Here is a 22261-nt window from a genome sequence, read left to right on the forward strand (position 1 = left end):
AGGCATCGGCTTGGTCACCAACTCTAGAAAAGCTCAAGACGGGTGAGCACCCTTTCGCGAATTTTCTTTTCCTGAGCTCAAAATTCTGACCTCTTCGACGACAGACACCTTCGACGCTTTGACGATACCGGCTCTTCCTCTTGACGATCCTTTCTCAACCCTCGAAAACTTCTTCCCCCTCTCTCCGCTTCAATTCACGAACGCCCCTCTACCACTTTCTTTCGACTCGACAACTTGCTTTCTCTCTTCCGACATGACGGAATCTTCAAGCTCAAGTTCCGATCTCTTCGCTCAGAGCACATTCAAGCCGCCCGAGCAGACCCAGCCGCTCTCTTCTTCGTCGTTCTCTTCCTCGTCCTTCAGCACATTTTCTTCTGCCTCCTCACTCGACTCCCTCGACCAAAACCCATTCAGTCTCATCGACGAGCTCTCTTTCTACGATTCTTCGCTGCCGGCTTCGCCACACTCAGCCACATCAGCTTCTGACGCGGAGTCATTCGATAACTTTTTCTCCTCGTCGACTGCTTTCGAATCCTTGTCTCTCCCTCTCTTCTCTCCGCCGATACAGTGGTGACGCCCACTCGTCTCTTCTTCTCTCGTCTGTCTATAGCTGTACATTTGTCCTTCCTTGTTGTTTCAGTTTCACCATTTCGCATTGCCAATTCTCGGATACTCATCACTCCCGAACAGAAACCCGTCCGTGTATACGAAAAACACAGTCTACTTCTCCAGCACCGGGCTGAGATGCAGACGACCCGGTCTACATCTTTCTCGAAGGACTTTCCAAGGAGTGGGAGCTTTCGAAGCGACCTGGCGAAGCAAGCAGATTCATTAGCGAGAGAGTCGCTGCGGCGAGCGGAGGATCGTTGATCAAACTCACTCTAGCAATCAGTAAAGACGCATGTTCGGCCGTGCCTTCGGTTTCGAATGCCAACTTCCCAGCCCACTCTGGATGACAGACTTCAAAGCCGCCGTCCGCAGTTGTCGATTCGAGCACCCTGCCCGCTTTGATCTCGATCATTCCTCGATAAACGTGCCTTTTGACTTGGTAGTTCCCTTGAGGAGAAGACAGCGAGACCTTTTCGCTTTCGAGACGGAGCGTTTCCTGGAGACGTTGAACGAACGGGGAGAGCGAGAGGTCTGATCCGCAATTTCGAGATATCAGTCTCAAGAAGACGAACAATACGGACATCAGAGGGGAAGAACCTACAGAATACAGGATTTGAAGTCGAGCTCGCAAGTATGTTGTGGAAATACGAGGGGGAGAGAGTCAACATGTTGAGCCAGCTCTGTTGGGACGAGTCGAGTCAGTGTCGTCGAGAAATGTAAGGTTGCGGTTGAGAGAACGCCTACTGGAAGGTGCCCGATAACGTCGAAATCGAAAGAGAGATCTCTTAGGAACCGACCGTCAAAGATTGTACGCCCACAGTTGCCGAACGCTTCAATCGCGACATTGGTAACGATATCGCCTTTCCTCAACTCTGACCAAACCCCTTTCCCACTTCTCCATAGCTCCCTCTCGCATTCGACGATTTCCTGATCGTTCATCCAACTGTCGCCTCGGGAAGTTGGAACCCAAACTCGGAGTTGAGGTGCTCTCGGAGATTTGTAAACGGGTTGTTTGACTTGTCGTAGATCAGGGAACGATGAAGGAGCGAACATAGCGGAAGGAAGTATGGTTTGCGATCGTAATCGGAGAACTACGCGATTCCAGGATCGAGTAGTGGCGCGAGCGAGTTTGAGTTTCGAAGGCGGAAGTTGACCAGCATTGTAAGCTTTGGAAAATCGGCTGTAATCGTCGAGCGTCATCGATTGAGCTGCTCGGAAGACGGATAGATCTCGTAGATCGAGAGAGATGAGATCGTCTGAGGGAAGGAAGGTTTGTCGTTTGTCGGAACGAGGGAGGTAGGAGCGATAACCTTGCGCTCCGAGGAACCTCTCGAGAATGAGTTCTCGCCCGTCCGTGTCCAATGCGAGCCTGAGTGTTTTCGAAGTGGCGCGAAGCGAGACGACCTCTTGATCACTGAGGAAAGGAAGAATGACCTTGAGGATTTGTCGGGAACAGAGGGAGAAAGCGACTTCCATGCGCGATCGAACACGGTTCTTCACTACCTTCTCTGCGACTGAGACCGTTTCTTCCTCCTCCTTGCGTGAATCCTTCTCCGTAAATTCTTCCCTTCGATGCTCCTCCTCCTCCTTCTTGGGTAACGAGTTGCCAGCTAGTGCTCTTTTCTCTCGCTCTCGAGCAGCGGCCAAAGCGGCAGCTCGAGTTGGACTCGCGATGAGTTTGGCTGAAACTCGACGAGGCGACGGCGAAGGATCTCTCGCTTGAAATTGAGGAGAAAGCGGCGGAGGTGTCGAGGGAGCGGAGGGTTTGAGCGGTCTGTTCGCATTCGAAATCGATGAGGAAGCGCTTTGAAGAATCGACGAACGGTTTTCGGAAGATTTTGCTGCTGGTAGAGATGAGGACACCGGAGCAATCGTAGCGGAGCCGACTCCGTCGTGAAGTTGCCTAGGGTGATGAGTTGAGTCGTGGAGAGAATCGTTCTCAGCGCGGGTCATTGAAGAAGTCTCGGTCTTGTCTCGAGGTGTCGAGGGAAGAGCGGGAGCAGTACGAGGTGGGGTAGTGTCGACAGGCAGCGGCTCGAACGAATCGATCGGAGGCGAAGGGTGCGTATCGTTGATGGGGAGGGAAGGTGCCAATTCGAACTGACTCTGCTTCGATGGGGGTGTGAAGCCATCGATCGAGGTGTTCTCCGTTACAGCGCCGTCCTCCTCTGACGTAGAAGAGCTCTTGTCGACAGTCGATTGATTCGATTGATTACGGGTGACGGAGAATCGCGAGCTTGGCGGAGTCGTACCGTAAGAGGTGGCGAGGAGACTGTTCGTCGTCGGGCTCGAATAGAGCGTCGAGGATGAAGGCGATCTCGTCGAAGCTCCAGCGGAAGGTGTTGAAGAGGAATTGTCGCGCAATTTGGGCGGAGCGAAAGGAGGAGGAGAAGGCAAGTCTTCGCGTTTGAGAGTCGATCGCCGCATGCCTGTAACAGCGAGAGTACGATATGTGAGACCTGTCGGAATGGGAAGTGATAGTAGCTAGAACTTACTTGGACTGTCTTCGTGCGAGTTTTGTAAAGTTCGCTGCGTCAAGCTGCTTTGAAGCTCTGCAAGTTGGCTCGAGCGAGGCGAGGTTGTAGGTGATTGTGAGGGCGTCGACTGCAGACTGTGTCCGTTCGAAGCGAAAGTTCCACCGTAGAAAGACGAAGACGGAGCGAGGCCAACGACGCTATCGGCGACCGAAGTGTAATCGACTCCTCCAGCGGCAGTCGGAGGCGACAAAGACATCGATCGAGCGAATTTGGCTGATGATGAAAGAGGAGGATTCGAGAAATCTTGACGACTTGATCGACGAGGCGGCGTGTGGAACTGCTGAGAGTTGGTATGGATTCGGGACGAGGGGGAGACAATTGGGAGATGTTCGAAGGGTCGAGGTTGACCTGGAAGAGAGGAAGGGCTCGACATAGACGGCGATTTGTGGTGTTCGAAGTTCCGAGGGGGAATCGAGGGAGAAACGGTTGAAGCGAGTTTCGTCGTCGCGGAAGAAAAGCTCGAGTCGTGAGAAGCTGAGGATGCGCCGAGGGAGGATTGACGCGCCGGGCGTCTCGTCGAAGGAGGTGTCGAGATGGTAGCTGCTTGGTAGTACTGTGCGCTCGGCGGGCGAGAGGGCATCGCTCCAGGAGGAAGGTTCGAGGAAGAAGTTTGTCGTAAATTCGTCTCCGAGTTCCAATTTCCTAATCCTGATCCACTGTAACTACTTTCTTTGCTCGGAACTGGTGGTACATCTCGTTCTGGTCTCGTTTCGCGTGATTCCCTCGTGGTCGACTTGCTCCTCCTTCCCTTTCTCCCATCAGTCTCGCTCCCGCTTAATCCCACTCTCCCGCTTGCTGACCTCGGAATTCTTTCGCTTGCTGACTGAAGATTAGTGTCGCTCTTCCGCCGTGAGAATAGCGGCATCGGAAGGTATGGCAGGGGGTGCGAGAATGTTTATCCAAGAGAAGTCTCCAACGGCCGTCCGGAGGGAGCCCACGATTCTGGCCTAGATGGAGCGAGTCTCGATGCCTGGTCACGTCGAGGTTGCTGGGTTGCGCCGAAATTGGAAGTAGTCGCTCAGGGAGAGGTAGGTGCGAGAAGGAAAGTCGAACTTGGCTCAACCGTTCAACGTTCCAAAGCCGAAACGTTGTCGATTAATCTCGCTCAACGTTTCGACTTTTTGTCGTACAGTGCAGATTCTCTCGCGCGAAAGACGAACCTTGATAGTCGATTTGGAAGCAGTAGATGTGGATGAATTAGGACACCGATGTTACAAGCACAAAACAGTAGAGATAGTAATGAGGCAGAGTCAGGAGAGGTTACTGAGGTAGAGAAGAGAGAGTGAGGTGCACAGAGAGAGGGGAGAGAGGAGAGCTGGGAATAAGATGGTGATTATATGATTCAAACGGATTAGAGATTTACATTCGAATTGCGTCTCATCGCTACGATTGACTTGATTCGCTCCAATAGACACCTCCGAGCGACCGACCGAGATCGTACCTAGCCGAATAGGTAGGGAGCGGCGGCGGTAGCTCCAACGGCGACCGCGAGTCCAAATCCGGCTGCCCACCTCCTGCCTTGCGCGACTTGTTGTTCTTCCTCTGGTAGAGCGACGACGACTTCTCGACTCGGGAGAGCTCGAGTTTGTCGTCCCGCTTGAACTGGAACGCGCCGTTGTTTTCTTCGGAAGAGTTTGCCGAGGAAAGATCGGTTGTCGACAATTCTTTCATCTTGATCGGCGAGAGTTCCCGACGTCGGGATCGCATCTTCTTCGGCATCTTCTTCGAGAGCACGCTTCTTCTTGTCTTGTGATCGAGTCGAAGGCGAAGTGATGCGGCTTTCGTCGGCGAGTTCGGACAATGTATTGGATTCTTTCAGAGACTGGACGAGTTCCTTCGCAGCGGCGAGTTGAGCTTCGATCTGTTCGTCGGAGGCTACGAGACCGTTCGAAGAGTCGAGGGGAATGTCGAGCTTGACTTCGGTCGTTTCAGTCATAATTCCAGATTCGGGCGCGGTCGAAAGAGTTTGAAGAATCGAAACACCCTCGGCAGAAGCGCCAGAAAGCGTTTGAGGCTCAGCAGCTTCAGGCGCAGCTACTCGAGCTCGTTTCGAAGATCGAGGGGAGTGGACAACGGGGTCCTATCGTAGCGAAAGCCGTGAATCAGCTTCAAGCAGCTCACGAACGAGGTGATGAATAGTATGAAGAACGTACGTCTTTGACAGGGGTCTGCTGTTGAGCGACTGGCTCGCTTGAGGTTTCATCGACTGCCATTTCGGTAGGAGCCTCGGCCGATGCCGGATTCTCCTTTGCGCTTGGAACGTATTTGATCAGTTCAGTCGTGAATCGTTGAATCGAGTACTCTTCTGCGAGTTCGAGGGCGGTCTCGGCGGGAATCCTGATGTGGAGACGACATAATGAGCAAAATTCGAGATAAAACAGAAGTGATTCTTTCCCTCACCAAGTTCCGCTCAGTTTCTTCGTTTCGTTCTCTTCGTTACCGGCTTTGGCGGTGTCTCCGTACTTGCCTCGACTGCCAGTCGTGATCCAACGCATCTCTACAGCCTCGTCTTGCTCGCTCGCGGTCGGAAACGCGGCTCGAAACATTGAAGAGGCGGAAACTGCGTTGGTGTCGAATCGCTTGATGATGTGACTGTTTCCAACGATGGCATGGTCAGCAGTGTTCACCATCCACGTCATGATCCGTATCGATCACGCGCAACACGCTCGAACCGCGGCGTGAAAGAACGAAAACATTCGAAAGAAGCGAAAGAATTGGAGAGGATATTCGACGCGGAGAAAGGAGTGACGAACCCTGGAATTCCTTTCGGTACTGGGACCTTGACCCTAGCGATTCCAATGTGTCCGTTATTGTCTCCCAAATCGAGGATCTGAGTCTTGACCCGGTAAGTCTTCTTCTCCTTCGCACTCGAGCCAGCAGCATCGGTTCCTCCTACGGGATTCATGAGACGGTTGATGTGCTTGAGCGGTAGAGTGGGTCGCTGAGGGCGGGCGCTCGCACGAGGGGAGAGGGCCCTCCTCGAAGGAGACTTGGGAATCGATAATCCAGCCGAACTCGAGCCGGGAGCGGTAGGGGTTGGTACGAGAGGTGCGAGAGAAGGAGTACCAGCGGTAGGCTCGAGCATGTGAGCCCCAGAGGATCGAGTTGAGCGAGTCGTCGGTTGAGGAGATGTGATTCGCGTCGGCGTCGAATGGCGAGAGGAGCGACGACCGCCCGTGGGTGCAGGGGACTTGCTGACAGCTCGACCGGTCATGTTCTACGGTGGGCGACTTTGGTAGATGATAGAGCGATGTGGAAGAAGATCAAAACAACAAGCTCACGCTCTCGATCGCTTCGCTCTCCCTGAGACTTCTTCACTCTCGTTCTCACTCGCAGAGGTTCAGCGGGATATGGACGATACGAGTGACAACAATGCAATTTTACAAGGATGTAGGAAGAAGTACCTATCGAGCTCTATCGGATCTAACTTATCAAAGACGGTCTCACTGATCCATCTGAGCTGCCTCTGTAGTGTTTACTGAAGGTGCTACAGGAACAACGGCCTCTTCGACCTTCTTTGCCTTGGTCGCTCGGGTTTTCGACTTTTTCGCGGGTTTTGGTTTTTCGTCCTCTTCTCCTTCGACAGTTCCGTCCGCTCCGTTCTCGTCTTCCTTGATCTTGCGTTTCCTAGGCGTAGCTGCCTTCTTCTTTGGTGTAGCCGTTCCATTCGCCTTCGCTTCCCCCTTTCCCTTTCCTTTCCTTTTAGCCTCCTCGACCGTGTCAAGCTGAACGACAGCCTGTCCTTCGGCGTTAATGCCTTCGGGTAGGGGAGCGACTCCGTGTTCGAGCATGTTGTCTTCCTTCTTGACCTCCTCAAAGTCGTTCCCGTTCATAGGACTCGAAGGAGCAGTTCCGTCGGTCGCGGTCGCCGAATCTTCTTCGTCTTCCTCCTTGACCCCTTTCTTCGGAGTCTTCTTCTTGCTCGACTTTCGACCAGCGGTTTGAGTCGTCTCCTCGAGTGCTGGAGGTCGGAGCGAATCTGTCGGCACAACAACGAGGAAATGATTCAGTCATCATTCCGCCTCGTTTCGCAGAGAGACGTTCTGAACGCACCGTGAAAGACAGGATGCAGACCATAACGACGGAAGAGATGGAACACGGCTTGCTCTTTGTCTTTGGCTTCGATCATGAGATCTGTCAAACAATCGTGAAGCATTCCGGTGAGCGTCGGGGCATTGACCGAGGGGAGGAAGAGTGGAAGCCCACCGATGTCTGCCGGTAACGGGCTCGGTAGGTTCTGACAACGATCTGCGTGCGCTCGACGTTCCTATTCGAGGAGGAAGACGTCAGATCACTGAACAACCGAGGCAAGAACGAAGATTTCGAACGAACCATGAGAGTGACTGCGCCTCGTCTCGGCTCTGACAAATGGAACTTTGGCTTGATACCTTTCCTCGTCCAGGTTGCGAGAATACGAGGCATCAAGTCCGATAGAGGTTGAGAGGAAGGGAAGATCCAGTCGTGATGGTAATCTTCGAGATTCGAAATTGTCAGCACCAGCAGCTGAGGAGAGGAGAATCGGCCAAAAATCCGTACCGAGTACAAGAGGGATGTTGAGCTCCTCGCAAATCGGAAGAAGGTCGTCGACGGAGAAGCACATCTCGTCGTTCTCGAGGACGAGACGATTCTTGACACCTTGGGAAAGCTCCTGGTACGTCTTCTTGAATCGTTCGATCGTCGTCGGTTTGTCGTTGTATACGCCTCCTCCCTATGGCGCCAATGTGAAATGATGAGCATCGTGTTTGAGAGCGAAAGAAGAGAATACAGTCAGCTCACATGAATGATCATGACGGAATCCTTATCGAGACCCATTCGATCCATCATCTCGTTGTGATACTCCAGATCTCTGAAAGTGTTCTCCACTACTGGTCGACGAGGACTGAGGACAATTGGAACCGAGGCGGAAGAAGTGGTCAGTTCCCGGGTTCTTGAGCTCAAGGTTCTCGAGTCTCAACCACAACTCGGAGAAATAGGCAAGATACTTACGATCCAAGCTGATTGAATTGTCCCGGATGAGTTGTCAACCTAACTCCGAGGCGTTTCGCTGTTTCTCCAGCTTCTTTCAACTCCTTCTCTGCATAATCGAGCGAGTATCCGTATTCAGCGTGACCAGCAAAGGGGAACATCTCGGACGACACTGTTGAGAAGAAGCAGAAGCGACAAGCTGTCAGTCATCGGACGACGTATGGGAAGGAGAAAAAGGGGAAAGGGAATCAATCGAATGACTCACTTCGCATGAAGTAGATATGATGTTTCGCGTTCCACTCGATGATATCCTTCAGATCTGACATATTCTGCCTTCCTAGCTCCTTGAGATGGGGCATTCCCTTGTCTTCGTTCTTAATCGTATCGATTCGACAAGTTCGAGAGCAGAATACAGGCGGTTTCTGAGTTCGTAGCATCGTGTTGAGACAAGCGTAACCTAGACGACCTCTGCAGAGGAATACGATAAGGGAGGTTTCGAGGATCAGTACGCTGTCGCCTCAAGCTGAGAACCGACTTGCGACGACGAAGGAAAAAGAAAACTGACTTGAAATCCGTCTCAATTTGCTCCATAGGGGGAATCACGTATACAGGCGGTTCTTTCCCTTTCCTCGTACGCTTCTTTTTCGGCGCAGGAGTCGCTTCACCGTCTACTCCCTCTTCCGTCTTTGCTGCTGGCGTAGCTTTCTTCCTCTGACGTTTCGGTTTCAGAGTCGTCGGAATTGGAGATGCTTCCTTCTCGGCTTCTTGTTCATAAGCTGCCTCTTCTAGACGTTCTGCGGGAGGGGTGGGAGGAGGCGGAGACAAGCTCGAAGAAGGAGAGCGAGAATGACGGGATCGTTCCTCGATTTGAGCTGCAGCGGCGAGAGTTCTAGCTGCGATAGCTGCTGGACGTTGGATTCGAGACATTGTGGTCGTTGCAGCTCGAAGAACTTGCATGCGAGTGAGGAGGGAAAGAGTACAGAATTTTCGACCAGTTTGCAGCGAAATCGATGACGACACGACCTTCCTCTCAAAGTCTTTCGCGATCGAAGCTTCGAAACGAAAACCTCTGAGCTTCGCTCAACAGAAACGTCGCAAAGAGCTCACTCGTCGAGGTTCGAAGACGGGTTCGTATCGGTGTGACAGTGCAGGAAGAAACGAATATATGGCAACAAGGGAGCGAAGTAGAGAGACAACAAAATTCCGAAAAGCGCGAGTTGAAAGAGAAAAAGAGTAGAAAGAACGAAAGGAGGAGAGTGTCTGTCTGTCAACGAGAATCCATCTAGGTACAAAAGTATGGAGTCTTGGTCATCCAAGAAGGAGTGGAAGAAGTAAAGGTGAGCCCGGGACTGGGTAGGTGAAAGTTTGCGCCGCAAGAAGCTGAAAAGTCGTCGAGGGAAAAGTTGTCGACGTTCAAGTAGGGAGTAGTCGGCGCGAGAGGATGTTGATTGGGGTAGTGCTGCGAGTAGTTCGAGATTTGGACGGGATAGTCGAACGAGGCCGTTGTTGGATCGAAAGAAGGATTGTAGGGGTCCAAGCCGAGAGTCGCTGCGATCGTTGTCGGCGCGTAGATGTCGACGTTTTCGAGCTGAGGAGGGGGTACGTAGAAGTCGAACGAAGGCACTGAGGCCGTTGCGAACTTGGAAAGACTCGAAGGAGAAAGGGCAGAGTACGGTGCGAGGTCGAGAGCCGATTGAGTGAGGGGCAATTGAGTTGGCGCGCCGTAGTGAATCGGTTGGTGATGAGCGCTCGAGGAAGGAGCGGCAGAGTTGCCCCACGAAGCTGGAGTTTGCAGGGGAGCGCTGTCGAGGGAGGGCGCACAGGACGAGGTGGTCGAAACGGAATGTGCCGGAGAATGATTCGAGTGATTGTTGATAGGAAGCGATATTTGCATTGGAGCTCCCGAACGAGAGCGACGAGCGAACAAAGGAGGAGTCGGGTCGACGGGAGTGATGGGAGATCCGTCTCGAGAACACCTTGCGGAAGACGCGTTCGACCTGAGGGTGGAACCAGGAATTTGGAGAGGAGGCAGGTACTCCCTTTGATAGAGACTTGTAGCGGGCATTGTCGGGAGAGGAAGAGGAGGGGGGAATTGGTAAGGAATCGAAGAGTATCGTTGCAAGAGAGCCGGAGGTTGGGGCAACTCGAGTTCGAACTTGCTCATCGTGGGTACAGATTCGACGGAGGAGGCGGGAGAGAGCGTTTGGATGCTACTGTCGCTCGGTGAGTCGGACCGGGCAGACGAGCTCGACCGCGAAGATGTTGAGCGGCTCCCCGTGCTTTTTCTCGAACCGAGTTTTCGTCGAGCTGAACAACGAAGGAAGCGTAAGTCTCGCTGTACTGTATTGTCAATTCGAAAGAAGACTGGACGTACTGGGACCCGAAGCGGATGGAATCGGCTCTCCGTTAAGCTGAGCACCTCCTTCCTCTGAGCAAAGACCTTCGTTGTTGAACGAGCATCTGACCTGACTGAGGTCGTGATTCTTGAAACGAGCTGCGAAGAGAGTAGTCGTCCGTCAGTTAGGAGCGCGTAATGAAGAGATTAAGACAAAGTGAGAAAACGAACCGGTTCGCAAACAACTCGAACAGGCGTGAATTCCATCCTCCGTCGGTGTACCGGAGCACCTCACTTTCCGAGTGAAGCATCTGTGGCAGGCTCTATAGACGCGTAGCAAAAAAGGTCAGCACATCGAAAGCAATCGAGGAAAGAATCTGCGTGAAACTCACGATCCGCGCGAGAGAGGAGGCCTCGCAACTTCGTCTGCTGAGCGTTTCACGGGCATTCTGCGCGCGAGTCGATTCGTGTGGGGAGGTGCTGTTGTGGAGCGTAAAGAGAGAGAGCGATGTCGAAGTGCTGTAGAGAGGTGAAGCAGGAGAAAGAAACAATCGCCAGCCAGCTGTTGACTGGGGGGGTGAAGCGACTGTGGAGGCGAGCATAACTTTCAAGGTACGACCGAAACAAGGCAAAAAAAATCGAGAGAGGAAACAGCGTCACTCAATTGCTCACATGGCACTGAAAAAGGGAGATCGCAGATGGAATGTGAAGATCTCACTCGATCGGCGTACAGCAACTTAAGTACCAGTAGCACTCTATTCTCAGTCTCGCCCAAAGTTGTCGAGGGTCTTTTCTCGTAGCTTCGATGGCCGTTCTGTTGCCGCTCGACATTTTCCCTCGCTAGACCTACCGTAGAGCGACGAGCTAAGACGATGCCTGTACCAAAACAATGCTGCTTGCGCTTTGCCCTGCGAGATCCTTGAGGGCGTGAAACAAACGTACGATAAATGAGCTCAGAGCAACTCCAGTTTGCGACCGAATCGCTCCGAAACAGAAATTCGCTTTTGAGCGAAGCGACGATCCTTTGCTTTGACCTCCCCATCCGAGTCGTGCCTCGCAGTTCACGGCGGAAACCGTCAATGAGACGGGAGACTGAAGATTTGACATGGACATGCTCGATGCAGCGTAGCTGGCGGACTTGCTGCGAACGCGCTGGACGGCAAGTGAAAGAGTATTAATAGAGTGCAACCCATCACGATTGCAAGCCCGGGAAAGAAAGGGTGCGAGTTGGGCATCTCCCTCTCGACGTTGAGAACCAAGCTCAGCGCGTTTGCGAAACTCGGCTGAACCCGCAAAGCTCACAAACGCCCGCACGCGCGTGTCACTTCCGATTGTTCCGGTGCACCCTTAGGCGCCCAATTGAGTGCTCACCGAACCTCGCGAGCAACGTTTCCCCGTTTTTTCTTTTCTGTCGAAAAGTTCCGTTTCCTCCTTCCATCGCAGTTCCCCCTGCTTCCGCCGTTACTCAGGTCACCTCCACATGGGTACATGCGTCCCCGAGTCGGAGCTGGTAGAGCCCAGTGACTCATTGTCGGCGTGCTTTCTTTTTCGCAACTTTTCCCTTCCGTCATCTTCTTTTTTCTCTTTCCGTTGTCACTTAGTAAAGCGTCAGTCATGCATGATGCAGGCAACGAGAGATGGCATGTACTATACGTAACGCTCATAGCCGTCCTCAGTGCAGCACTTGCGAGGGTGACCTAAGTCCGTGCCGGCAATTTCGTTCTCAGACCGAAATTTCATTTGTTCCTCGCTTTCGCCATTGTGAGTATGCCATTTCGGCAGTCTAGGCTAGCTGTCTAGGACAGTCAGTCGAATGTAGCGTCGTCTGGTGCACTCCGATTTCTTCCGTTTCTCAGTACAGTCGCAATTCAATCCGACTGCGAGCTCAAGTCGAGGGGAATTCGAAGCTAGACCTTGACCGTACGAAAGAGATCTTGATGTGACGAGTCTTGAGTCAGGAGTGTCACGCTAGAGAAAGCTACAAGCCCAGAGTTTGCTCGCGGAATAGACGGTCCGAGCCGATTGAATTCGTCTCCCAAGTTTTCAACGTTCGGTAGCCTCACTGGCTTACAGAGAGAAAGAACTGTCGCGGACAGAGCACTACACATGAAGTCTAGCCGCGACGACTCGAGCGTCGCCGGGTTCGATCACCTTCTGGAGAATCCTCCGCTTTGCGTTTTCTGCGAAATCGAGCAGAGTCGGATCAGCTTCAATCAGCTCGCTCTGACACTAACCGAGATGATGCTCACCTTCTGTCCTCATGCGGAGAAGTACCCCCACCGAAGTCTTCATCGTCGCTCCATTGCGTCCGTCTCGTCTTCCTGGGTTCGGGTGATCGACTCGCGGGTCTGCTCCTCCTACCATCTCCTTCAACATCATCGTCACGCCTCGAAGACCTTCTCGACGCTCGAGAGTCATCCTCGTCTCGGTACTTTCTCGTACTTCGCCTCGAAGAAGAAGCGACTGAACCTTCTCGTTCTCTATCCTCCTCGTCTCCCGCCGCGTTCGAAGTGCTCGTTCGTTTCGTCGCTCCTCTGATCTTGAGTCCGACTGGTGGAGGAGTTCCGTCGTTGTCGGGGGGAAAGAAATCGGAAACTCCCTTCTTCTTCGCTTCTCGGTCCCTTTCCCTTTCTCGTTCCCGTTCGCGTTCGTACTCGCGATCCTTTTCACGTTCTCGTTCCCTCCTCTCTCGATCCCGTTCCTCTTTCGATCGCCTCGATTTCCTCGTTCCGTCCCTCGAGTATTCGTCGTCACTATCCTCAGCTCGACCTCCTCGTTTCCGACTCCTCGCTGGACTATCTCCTCCACTACCTCCTCCTCCTCCTCCGTAGTCGAGCCCCTCCATGCTTCCTGAACCGTCTCCGTAACGATCCTTGTCTTTGTCTCGATAAGAGGCTGCAGCGCTATTTCTACCTCGACTCGCGGCAGGTCCGGTAGGAATCGCCGTTGACGAAGCGGGACCAGTCGGTACGACAGGGTTCGAAACGGCGGCTCGAGGTCCAGTCGGAACGTTCGCGGGGAGAGAAGCGACGACGGCTCGAGGACCTGTAGGGAGAGCTCCGACGACGGCCGCGGGACCGACAGGAATAGCGATACCTCCTCTGCCTCGACCGACTGCGAATCCTCCTCGGCCTGTTGCGGCGACTTGTGCTCCTCCTCGTCCACCTCGAACCGCTCCGACTCCAACTCCGGTTCCTGTTACTCCTCGTCCTCGTCCAGCAGCGGTGGGTCCAACGGGAATGCCCTGATCCAAGCGAGACAAGATCGATCAGCTCAAGAGCCTTTTTGTTTCCTCTTCTTTCCGAAAAGAGGATCTGAAACTCACCGACTCGAATCCAGCAATATCACCAGACTCAATAGCTTCTTCTCCTCCGGCGAGAGAAGGAGTACCGTTCTCATCGCCGTTTTGAGTCGCATCTTCTCCGAATTCTAAATCGAGCGAGAGGTGGGAAAGATCAGTTTTTCGTCTATGAGTTGAACGGAATGGGAAACCCGTTGCGTACCTTCTTCACCTCCAGCTACTGAAGGAGTCGCGCCACCATTGAATTCGGAGGATGGATGCGGACCAGAGTGCATTGAGACCGGAATAGGCGAGTTCATCTGTTGATTCCCGATTCCGTTCATTCCCATCATCGCTTGTTGTTGCTGTTGCATTTGTTGTTGCATCTGCATCTGTTGTTGAAGTTGTAACTGCTGCATGTGATTCATCGGATGTCCTCCCATCGCGTTTTGCATCATTCCGCCCATCATTCCTCCACCAGGCATCATACCCGCTCCGGGACCCATTCCCATTTGAGCCGCCATCTGAGCCATCTGAGCCGGATTCGGTCCACTCGAGGGAAGAGCGCCGGGAGGGAATCCCATAATCGTCGCGACCAACAACGCTTTGTTCTCTTGTGAAAGTTCGTTCCAAGCTTCTTGAATATTGCCGGAGGCGAATGACTAGAGTGAATCATCAACGAGGCACGATTAGCTACAGGTCCGAATCAAGAAGGGAACGACAGCGGAGAAAGAAACTCACGATGAAGGGATTTCGTTCAGCACTTTCACTCTCCCTCATTTCTCTCTGTTTCCTGACGTAGTTCTTCCACGTCGCCTCGTTCATTCCGTAATTGAAGTAATCGCTCAAGTTCGCTCCGGGCCTCCTCCAGGGCTTGGGTTCGATCGCGTCGAGGTCAACGTCGAACAAGTCGTTTCCATCAGCATCTTTGTGTACCGCGTTGACGTCGAACGTCGGAGTAGGGTCGGGAGCGATTTCGAGGGAAACGAGAGAACCTTTCGGAACGAGAAGATTGACGGAAGAGGGTTTTCCGGGAGATTCGAGAGACGGAATCGGGGTTCCTCCTTCGGTGACGAAGGCTTGGGGCGCTTCCGAATTTTGATCGATTTGCGCGGGCGGTAGACTCGTTTCGGGTTGCGGAGTAGCTGAGGTCGTCGAACCGAGAACGGGAATGGCTCGAGGTCGTTCGAGAGGTGCGTAATCGGTTGTAGGTTGAGGTACACCCGCAGCTACAACCACGATGACGAGATCGTCAGCTTTTGACTGAGGGCGACTGTGAAGGAGAGGAGACGAGCGTACGTTTCTGAGGGAGTGAAGGCGCTCTCGCAAGAGTTTGAGGTCGTCGTTGACTGTCGAAGGACCACAAACGACGTGAGCCTCGCGCGCTCGAGAGCGAGAGTATCACAAAGTTCAGAAGAGACTCACGCAGCTGGTGGAGCGACACCCTCTCCGTCGAGAATTATTTCGAGGTCCTGCGAACCGATTCAACGCGAGTGAGCATCCACTGAGTCTACCGTTTTCGCGTGGAAGCATGAGCTCACATCATCAGATTCCTCTTCCTCCTCCTCTTCTTCGTCTTCGTTCGCTCCATCTTGTTGTTCCGAAGTCGCTACTTGGCCAGATTGATCAAGTTGACTGTCACTCCTTCAAAGGTCAGCGAAGGGAGCGCTTGCGCATAGATGCAGCCGAGAAATGCTCACGAAGTAGAAGCTGATGCTGTTTGAGCTAAAGACGTGAAGAAAGGAGCAGAAAGATCAGGAGGTCGAAACGGAGGGGAAGAGCGAGAGAGCGAGCTCGCACTGACCAGTAGTTGCGGCATCTCCATCTCCGTAGAGGAAAGCTTCATCATCGTCGACGTCCATGATCGAGGCGACTGCACAAGTTCGGAAACGAGATGTGAGGAGGAAGTGAGATTCGCGTTGCTCGTCTCCCTCCTCCTTGTCACTCTCAAACGTTAAGCTCAGCTCGGCAATGCCTTCCGAGACTACCTCAGCGTTCTCTCCATCGGACACGGCTTCGTTCCGATCTCAGTTCAATTCTTTCCGGCAGCAAGTTCTCTCATTCGTTTCGACTCCTCCTCTGCTATGCGAATCACCAATAGCGACTCCGAAATGGGAAGATGGGGCCATCATGCAACAAGGTCAACCAGCAGGAGGCGCACAGGAAAAGACTGAGCAAGAGCTGAAACGAGAGGCGGCCGATTGCAAAAGATGTGAGAGGTGGAGAGACGAGTTGACCAGAGAGAGTGAGTACAGTCTTCATCGAGGAGTCTATCCGTCGAGTAGCAGCTGACGGTTGAGCGAGTTGAGTTACTCGTAGGTCCAATCGTTCGGTTCATGCTTCAACATATTTCACTCCTTCCTCCTTCTTCCTCTTCCCAATCGTCCGACTCTGCCGAATCAGCAACATCCTCTTCTTCTCCGACACCGCATCTCCCCATTCCAATTGTATGCAAGCCCTGTCCTCCGACCATGGCGGGAGGTTATTCGTCGGAGCTCGGAGTTTTACTCTGTCAAAATCGTTTCATGGGGAAACCTCACATGCAAGACGCTCTCGCTCACGAACTTGTCCACGCGTATGACGATCGAAGGTTCAAGCCAAGAGGTGGAAAATCATGGGCGGAAGATCTGAGAGCTCACGCTTGTACAGAAGTGAGCGCTTGTCTCTGTCTCTTTGAACTCCAACACGCACGTGCTGAATCGGATTCAATTCTTCTCCCAGATTCGAGCGGAGAATCTGAGTGGAGACTGTAAATGGGGTCGAGAGTTTTCACGTCAAAACTTCTCGTTTACGAAGCAACATCAGGTTCGCCTATTCTCACGCCTCTCTCTAAGTCAAGCGTTTTGATCGCTTACACTGCAACCCTCGTCATCGTATAGGCTTGCGTGAGAAGACGAGCCATCCTCTCGGTGACGGCAAACCCAAATTGCAAGTCTCGAGAACAAGCTGAACAAGTCGTGAACGAAGTTTGGGAGAGTTGCTGGCCTGATACGAGACCTTTCGACGAAGTGAGCTCTCCCGACCTCTCCTGTCTCACTCTGCATTGCCGCGACGGGGACTGATGAGAACGATTGAATGACAAAATCGCCAGATCTATTGAATCAGCTCGACTCGATCGCTCGACGAGATCAATCAACTGTTGTCTCTTTACTACCGCGCACTCGCGACCCGTTTTCCCCCTCGCATTGCAATCGCCTTTCGTCACAACCTTTCGGCACAACCTTTCGTCATAACCTTTTGTCACAAGTCGTCGTTTGAAACGAGATAATCGTGGCCGGGAGGTAGTCGAAACGCTGCGAAGTCGGACCTCGAAAGCTCACTGTCACCAACTTCTCTGAGCACCCGGGGACTTGGTACAGGAGGCGGTCTCGGATGCTGTTAAGGAGTGGAAGAGGATCCGTCGTTCAGCTCGTTGCTCTTTCGCTCCGTACTGAATGAGAGGCTCTTGAACCGAGACTGACAGTCTGCGAGAGGGCGTACTCGACGCACAGAGGAACGTCGATCCCGTCGTATCCTCGCTCGTTGAGACCTCGAGCAATTTGCCAAAGAACGGTCAATCTTGCGGCTTGTCCCGCTTCTTCCCATCCCTCGACCTCCGAAGTGACGTTGTTGATCCAGTGATATCTCGATTGAGCTTTGTACGGTGAAGTGGTCTCCCTCAGAGATTGAATGATCATCTCGAGGTTTGTGCGATGCTGGAGTTGTTGTCCTATAATTCGGTACGAGACCTGCAACGATTTAACGAAATCAAGCTGCAGGATACGAACACTGTGAGCGTACTTCGTTGGCGATCGGTAACTGCTCTGACCACTCTGAGCTTGACTCACGAAATTTCGTCGCCAAGCGGTAGCTGTTAACCCTTGAATCCATTCCCCTCGAATCGTCTTCGCGACCGCTCGATCGATGTTGACTTGTGTGAAGATGGCTGCGACAACATCCAATCCAGCGGCGAAGTCTCGTTTTGCGTGCCGTTCTTCAGGGTTGGTCGAAAGGGAATCGAGGAGAGAGCTGCGATAGTTGTGAAGCCACTTGCTTACGGTCTCGAGTGGAGCCGCCATGGCTCAGCGAGTCGATGAGGGTATGCAAGAAAGAGGAGAAGGATATCGCCGTCTCGAATGGGCTGAGACCAAGGGGTACTTGCGTTTTCCCCTTGTCTGCCCGCTCCGTCGAGGCGAACCTTGCGACTTTGTACTCGAGCCTCTCGCTCGCGCTGACCGGGTTGCGACTATTATTCTCCGATTGCTCTCATACCTCTCCTTCCCCCAAGCGAGCAGAATGCACTTCCTCGATGCCATGTCCTCCTCTCTGTCCCTCCGTATTCTCCCTTCCATCCAACCTTGTCATCTCGAGTCCGTAATTTGCTGATTGTCATTCGCCGTCAGAGTCGTCCTCCGCAGTATTTTCGAGTTCGGAAGGGAGGAGAATGGAACGATCGATCGCGACGGGCAGACCTCGATGACGTCCTCGAACCATTGTCCCGATGAGGACCAGCTTCGAGAGCGTACGAAGGACGCCCGCGAGAGAAGCCGAATTCTACGGAAGATGAACGGAGTCAGATTACGGAAGTCGAGGAAGAAATGTGTTTCGGCTTACTCGGCTGGTCCCTAGTGACAGTCCTACGCAGCCGTACGCGCTCAAGATCTCAAATATGAGGGAGAAAATCGATACCTCACTGTCAACGAAAGCAGACATGGAGTCAGTCTCGGTGAAATAACGAAAGTCCGAAGCAGACTCACGGCCAATTCTGGGAACCGATCCGATGCCGCTCCAAGACGCAAAGGAGAAAGATGGCTAACGTCAGGAAACCGATGTCGAACGACAATTGGCGTCGAATGTGCATGAGGAGGAAACTCGAAGAAGGCTGTGCATTCTCCTCGAACTCGTCTTCGTCCGGATAAGTTTCATGGATCCCGACCGCTTGATCTTCGTAGACGTTGGAGGATCTGACGGAGATTGCGATCGGATCCGCGGACTGTCAACGGTACCAACTGTAAGCTCGCAATCGTCGTAGGAATCTGTCAAATCGAGTACTTACGAGATACATTACTGCTGCCAAGGTGAACTGCAGGGCAGGAGCCACCTCAGAGAGGTTGACGACTTGGAAACCCGCTGTACGAGTCGCGAGAGCTTGAAATAACCCGTCGATACAACGCTAGATCGAGATCGAAGGTCAGCTCACGCAGCCCAAACGAAGCGGAGAAAACATACAACGCCGGGAGAAAGCGCTTCGACAGCTTCGTTTCCGATATCAAGGAGCCAGAAGAATAACCAGTCGATTCCGTTGATGAGAAAGAGCAGGAAGACCAGAAGCCAAGTTTGCCTGAGTGACGGAGATTGATTCAGTCAAAATCAGCACATTCTCACGATCTAGAGCGAAAGAGGAATCGACGGCGTACCTGGCAGGAAAGAGATAGATGTAGGTACGACGAGGATGCTCCAACAGAAACTCGAGACTTTCTTTGGCGCGAGATTCACGAGGAACGATTTTCGAAGCGACCCAACTGTTACAAAAAGAAGCCCAATGTGAGCGATATGAACAGTGTTCGGGGATAGACGGTACTCACATCGTGAGTCGTAGGCTGTTGCTTATTCGAGAGCCCATCAATTTTGACACCAGAGAGAGGAAGAAGAAGTGCTTACAAGCAGGGAAGTGCGGTATTACCGGCAAGTACGAGAATTCCCGTCATTATGAGAAGCCAGTAAGCTTTTTGGAAGTCGATCATCGAGTTGTCGACTACGCTCATCCCGTTGTTCGCGAAAGCTGAGAAAACGAGGAAAAAAGAGAACCAAGTCGGGTTGATAGGTCTCGAATCCGGCGGATTGAATACAGTTCGATACTCTGACGAGCGAGACATCCACGGTGCGATAGTGACGACGCCGATCAACTGAAGACAGATCCAGTAGCCGACGACGATCTTTAGCAGAAGCGAGAGAGCCTATGAAACGAAACGAAAAGCGTAAGAATGTGGAGGACGAACGAAAGTCGCAGAGAGAGAGAGATACCTACCCTGTATTCAACACCGCCGAGCTCTTCCGCCTGCTCAGAGCCCAAGGATAAGAACCTCGAGTTGCGCCCGACCGAAACTTGCGAAACCACTCTTCGCAACTGTCCCGGCTCGTGAGCGGCTCCTTCTTGCCGAACGGAACGCGACGAAACAATTGTCGAAGTGCGAGGGAAGTTATCTTCGTTTCTTCGTAAGAGCGAGTCGACTTTGAATGCCAAAAACTTGAAGACCGTTTCGAGAGGATTTTGGAAGCCACCGAAGTCTTCTCTAGGGACCGATCGAGTGTGCGAATAGCTCATGTTTGAAAGACGACTAGCTCGAGAAGTCGAAGAGAGAGCTCGCTGCCGGCGTTGACGAATGGGGTGAGGTGATTCGGAAGTTGGGCGTCATTCACTCGACTCTTTGGAGCGGGAGTCGATTTCTTCGCGTCGTAGTCTAGACGGAGAGTTGCCGACCGGGAACCGCACCTTGCGTTTGATTGTCGAACGAGGAGATCCTCCTTTTTCCAGTTCTTGCGCGTCATCTTCAGGTCGGTGCGAGAGGGCCTGCATACGTTCACGAACAGAAGCTGCGCGATCGTAAAAAGTCCGCTAAGCCTCGGCGAGTTAGGGTCTCGAGTATCAGAGAAAAATAGTACTGACAACTATGAACTAGTAGATGCTGGAACCGTTTGCGGAAGTAATGTCTATAAGAGACAGCAGATACAAGTTAGTTGTGTAGCGCTTAGATCAAAGCTCAGCGAAAGCGGCGCACCTTCGAACCAGAATTACAATAATCGAGACGGAGCTCAAAGAACCGAATGCGGTCAAGAGCTATCAAGCCAGCAGGAATGAACGTCAACTCGATGAGCATCACAAAAAGGTCGGGATCACTCACAAAGAGGATGACTTGCTGCCAGACCGTAACGTTTGCGAAGAGAACGGTCGATAGACCGCACGCGGTCATCGCAGAATAAGTCATGAAAAGACAATCGATAAAAGCAATTCGGTTCTCGGGCGAAGGACCGTTCGAGGCGTAGAAGATACCAGCAGCGAAGAGGGGAATGATCGAGAAGCAGAGAAAGTGGATTCGATAAAAATTGAGGTGGTTCTCTGTCAAGGTGCCGATTTAGCTCTCGCTCCTTGTGTACGTTGCGTTCCCTTCCCCCGAGCCTCATCAAGAGCTATTCACAAAGAAACAACCTGAACTCACTCGCGAAACTCTTCAAGGTCGTTTTAATTCCATGGCTTTTCGTGTCTGGACCCGCATTCTGTTTGTCCTTCAATCGGCGCATCGTCGTTGAGGGTAAGGCAATCGAGGGAAGAGGGCGTAGTCGAAGATGAAAGGGTTTTCGAAGGGGAGTGGGTGTCGGTAGGAGAGGAGATCTGCTGGGCAAAAGGTCAGCACCACTTGACAGCTACATCGAGCAGCGAATCACTGCGCGTACTGAGCGGGCTGATAGACGAGTGGATGGAGGTGAGTTCCCTCGCTTAGATGAAGATCAAATGAGAGCTCTGAGGTGATTGCAGCAGCCTGTCGTTCCTCCTGCTAGAATCACGAGGTGACTGTACTCTGGCCCGGATAGGCTGCGGCGCTGATCGGTGTCGAAGAAGGGAACGGTGATTGAAAAAGGATGATCGCGCGCATCGATTTGCATGCCTCGCCATGAGGACATCTCCCAGAGAAGTTGTTGAGGCTACTCGGTCCTCGGCCTTCGAAGAGGACTACAGACGGTGGTATTGTTGCGAGGTGAGAGCACGAAGTGATCAGAGCGAGTCAGGTTTACGACTCCATGCGAAAGGTCTCAGGCGCTCGCGAAGAGCAGCGCTTTGACCAGAGAGCAGCAGAGAGACCGGATCGGCTGTACAGCATCTGAGGAAGATACACATCAAGCGTCTTAGTCAGGGGAAGGAAGCATTAGATGCGTTCGTGGGAGAGAGGAGCAAGGTCAAAAAGTTCGAAGCGAAAGATCCGGAATTTGGCCGGGATTTGAGGGGCAAGCGGGTAGATGACAAAGAGAGCACGGTCGAAAGGTGCTAGGACGGTCCTAGCGGGCGCCAAAGAATGCAAGCACAACGAATCCCGTTCTTTCGCTCGTTGCAAGGTTGTTCCCTCGCCTTCGACTTCGCCTCTGCAGGCTGTTCTCCAGTACTGGGGGGCAAAGCCTCTCATCGAGACGCTTGACGGGGCTAGGGGGGAAGGGACAAGGACAGGGAGCATGTCAAAGAATGGGAAGTAGAAAAGATTTGCGTCCCGAACTTACGCCGGGGATGTCTCCAGACCCGCCCGATGTAGCTGCAGGGAACAGCTGCTTGCTAATCTGCACCGTCACGTCGACAGCCGCGGTGGGAGACACCTGCGCAGGCCGAAAGGCTTTGCTTCGAAATACGGTGTCGCACTTGTAAACTTGTTCAAGAAACCATAACTTGTTCAAACGACCAAAACTCTGAGATGCGAAGACCCGTGGTTCAAATCCGCGCTGGGGCTAACTTTTTGCTCCCTGGACATGCGAAGACCCAACTTGGGTATGCGAAGACTCAACTTTTTCCGG

The 22261-nt window shown here is 52.8% G+C and overlaps 9 protein-coding genes across 9 annotated transcripts; 1 reads left to right on the top strand and 8 right to left on the bottom strand.

Annotated features, from left to right (window-relative positions):
- Positions 1-720: 720 nt before the first annotated feature.
- On the bottom strand, positions 721-4011 carry JCM6883_005300 (uncharacterized protein; the record flags this gene model as incomplete). The annotated part of the gene is made up of 5 exons (XM_076634607.1): positions 721-810; positions 881-1140; positions 1211-1289; positions 1354-3038; positions 3105-4011. 5 exons carry the CDS (start codon positions 4009-4011, stop codon positions 721-723), a joined length of 3021 nt encoding a protein of 1006 aa, XP_076485424.1.
- A 576-nt stretch (positions 4012-4587) lies between these two features.
- On the bottom strand, positions 4588-6360 carry JCM6883_005301 (uncharacterized protein; the record flags this gene model as incomplete). The annotated part of the gene is made up of 4 exons (XM_076634608.1): positions 4588-5226; positions 5300-5483; positions 5547-5738; positions 5900-6360. The coding sequence occupies 4 exons, from the start codon at positions 6358-6360 to the stop codon at positions 4588-4590; spliced, it is 1476 nt and encodes a 491-aa protein (XP_076485425.1).
- A 229-nt stretch (positions 6361-6589) lies between these two features.
- On the bottom strand, positions 6590-9068 carry JCM6883_005302 (uncharacterized protein; the record flags this gene model as incomplete). The annotated part of the gene is made up of 9 exons (XM_076634609.1): positions 6590-7125; positions 7200-7280; positions 7353-7413; positions 7479-7618; positions 7683-7854; positions 7923-8025; positions 8133-8283; positions 8377-8579; positions 8677-9068. The coding sequence occupies 9 exons, from the start codon at positions 9066-9068 to the stop codon at positions 6590-6592; spliced, it is 1839 nt and encodes a 612-aa protein (XP_076485426.1).
- A 325-nt stretch (positions 9069-9393) lies between these two features.
- On the bottom strand, positions 9394-10275 carry JCM6883_005303 (uncharacterized protein; the record flags this gene model as incomplete). The annotated part of the gene is made up of 1 exon (XM_076634610.1): positions 9394-10275. The coding sequence occupies one exon, from the start codon at positions 10273-10275 to the stop codon at positions 9394-9396; it is 882 nt and encodes a 293-aa protein (XP_076485427.1).
- A 184-nt stretch (positions 10276-10459) lies between these two features.
- JCM6883_005304 (uncharacterized protein) lies at positions 10460-10894 on the bottom strand (the record flags this gene model as incomplete). The annotated part of the gene is made up of 3 exons (XM_076634611.1): positions 10460-10605; positions 10678-10769; positions 10839-10894. The coding sequence occupies 3 exons, from the start codon at positions 10892-10894 to the stop codon at positions 10460-10462; spliced, it is 294 nt and encodes a 97-aa protein (XP_076485428.1).
- A 1665-nt stretch (positions 10895-12559) lies between these two features.
- JCM6883_005305 (uncharacterized protein) lies at positions 12560-15588 on the bottom strand (the record flags this gene model as incomplete). The annotated part of the gene is made up of 10 exons (XM_076634612.1): positions 12560-12626; positions 12696-13690; positions 13772-13875; positions 13950-14388; positions 14468-14955; positions 15026-15075; positions 15152-15198; positions 15268-15361; positions 15427-15451; positions 15531-15588. 10 exons carry the CDS (start codon positions 15586-15588, stop codon positions 12560-12562), a joined length of 2367 nt encoding a protein of 788 aa, XP_076485429.1.
- Positions 15589-15697: 109 nt separating this feature from the next.
- Positions 15698-16788, top strand: ATP23 (putative metalloprotease; the record flags this gene model as incomplete). Its single annotated transcript, XM_076634613.1, has 4 exons — positions 15698-15971; positions 16046-16377; positions 16448-16531; positions 16606-16788. 4 exons carry the CDS (start codon positions 15698-15700, stop codon positions 16786-16788), a joined length of 873 nt encoding a protein of 290 aa, XP_076485430.1.
- Positions 16789-16966: 178 nt separating this feature from the next.
- Positions 16967-17784, bottom strand: JCM6883_005307 (uncharacterized protein; the record flags this gene model as incomplete). The annotated part of the gene is made up of 3 exons (XM_076634614.1): positions 16967-17101; positions 17188-17478; positions 17554-17784. The coding sequence occupies 3 exons, from the start codon at positions 17782-17784 to the stop codon at positions 16967-16969; spliced, it is 657 nt and encodes a 218-aa protein (XP_076485431.1).
- A 310-nt stretch (positions 17785-18094) lies between these two features.
- On the bottom strand, positions 18095-19581 carry JCM6883_005308 (uncharacterized protein; the record flags this gene model as incomplete). The annotated part of the gene is made up of 8 exons (XM_076634615.1): positions 18095-18259; positions 18320-18398; positions 18463-18698; positions 18762-18878; positions 18935-19046; positions 19123-19227; positions 19291-19305; positions 19367-19581. 8 exons carry the CDS (start codon positions 19579-19581, stop codon positions 18095-18097), a joined length of 1044 nt encoding a protein of 347 aa, XP_076485432.1.
- Positions 19582-22261: the final 2680 nt, after the last annotated feature.

This window comes from Sporobolomyces salmoneus, assembly GCF_050403485.1.
Source record: "Sporobolomyces salmoneus JCM6883 DNA, S_salmoneus_JCM6883_v1_ctg65, whole genome shotgun sequence".
In the NCBI taxonomy this organism is placed as follows: domain Eukaryota; kingdom Fungi; phylum Basidiomycota; class Microbotryomycetes; order Sporidiobolales; family Sporidiobolaceae; genus Sporobolomyces; species Sporobolomyces salmoneus.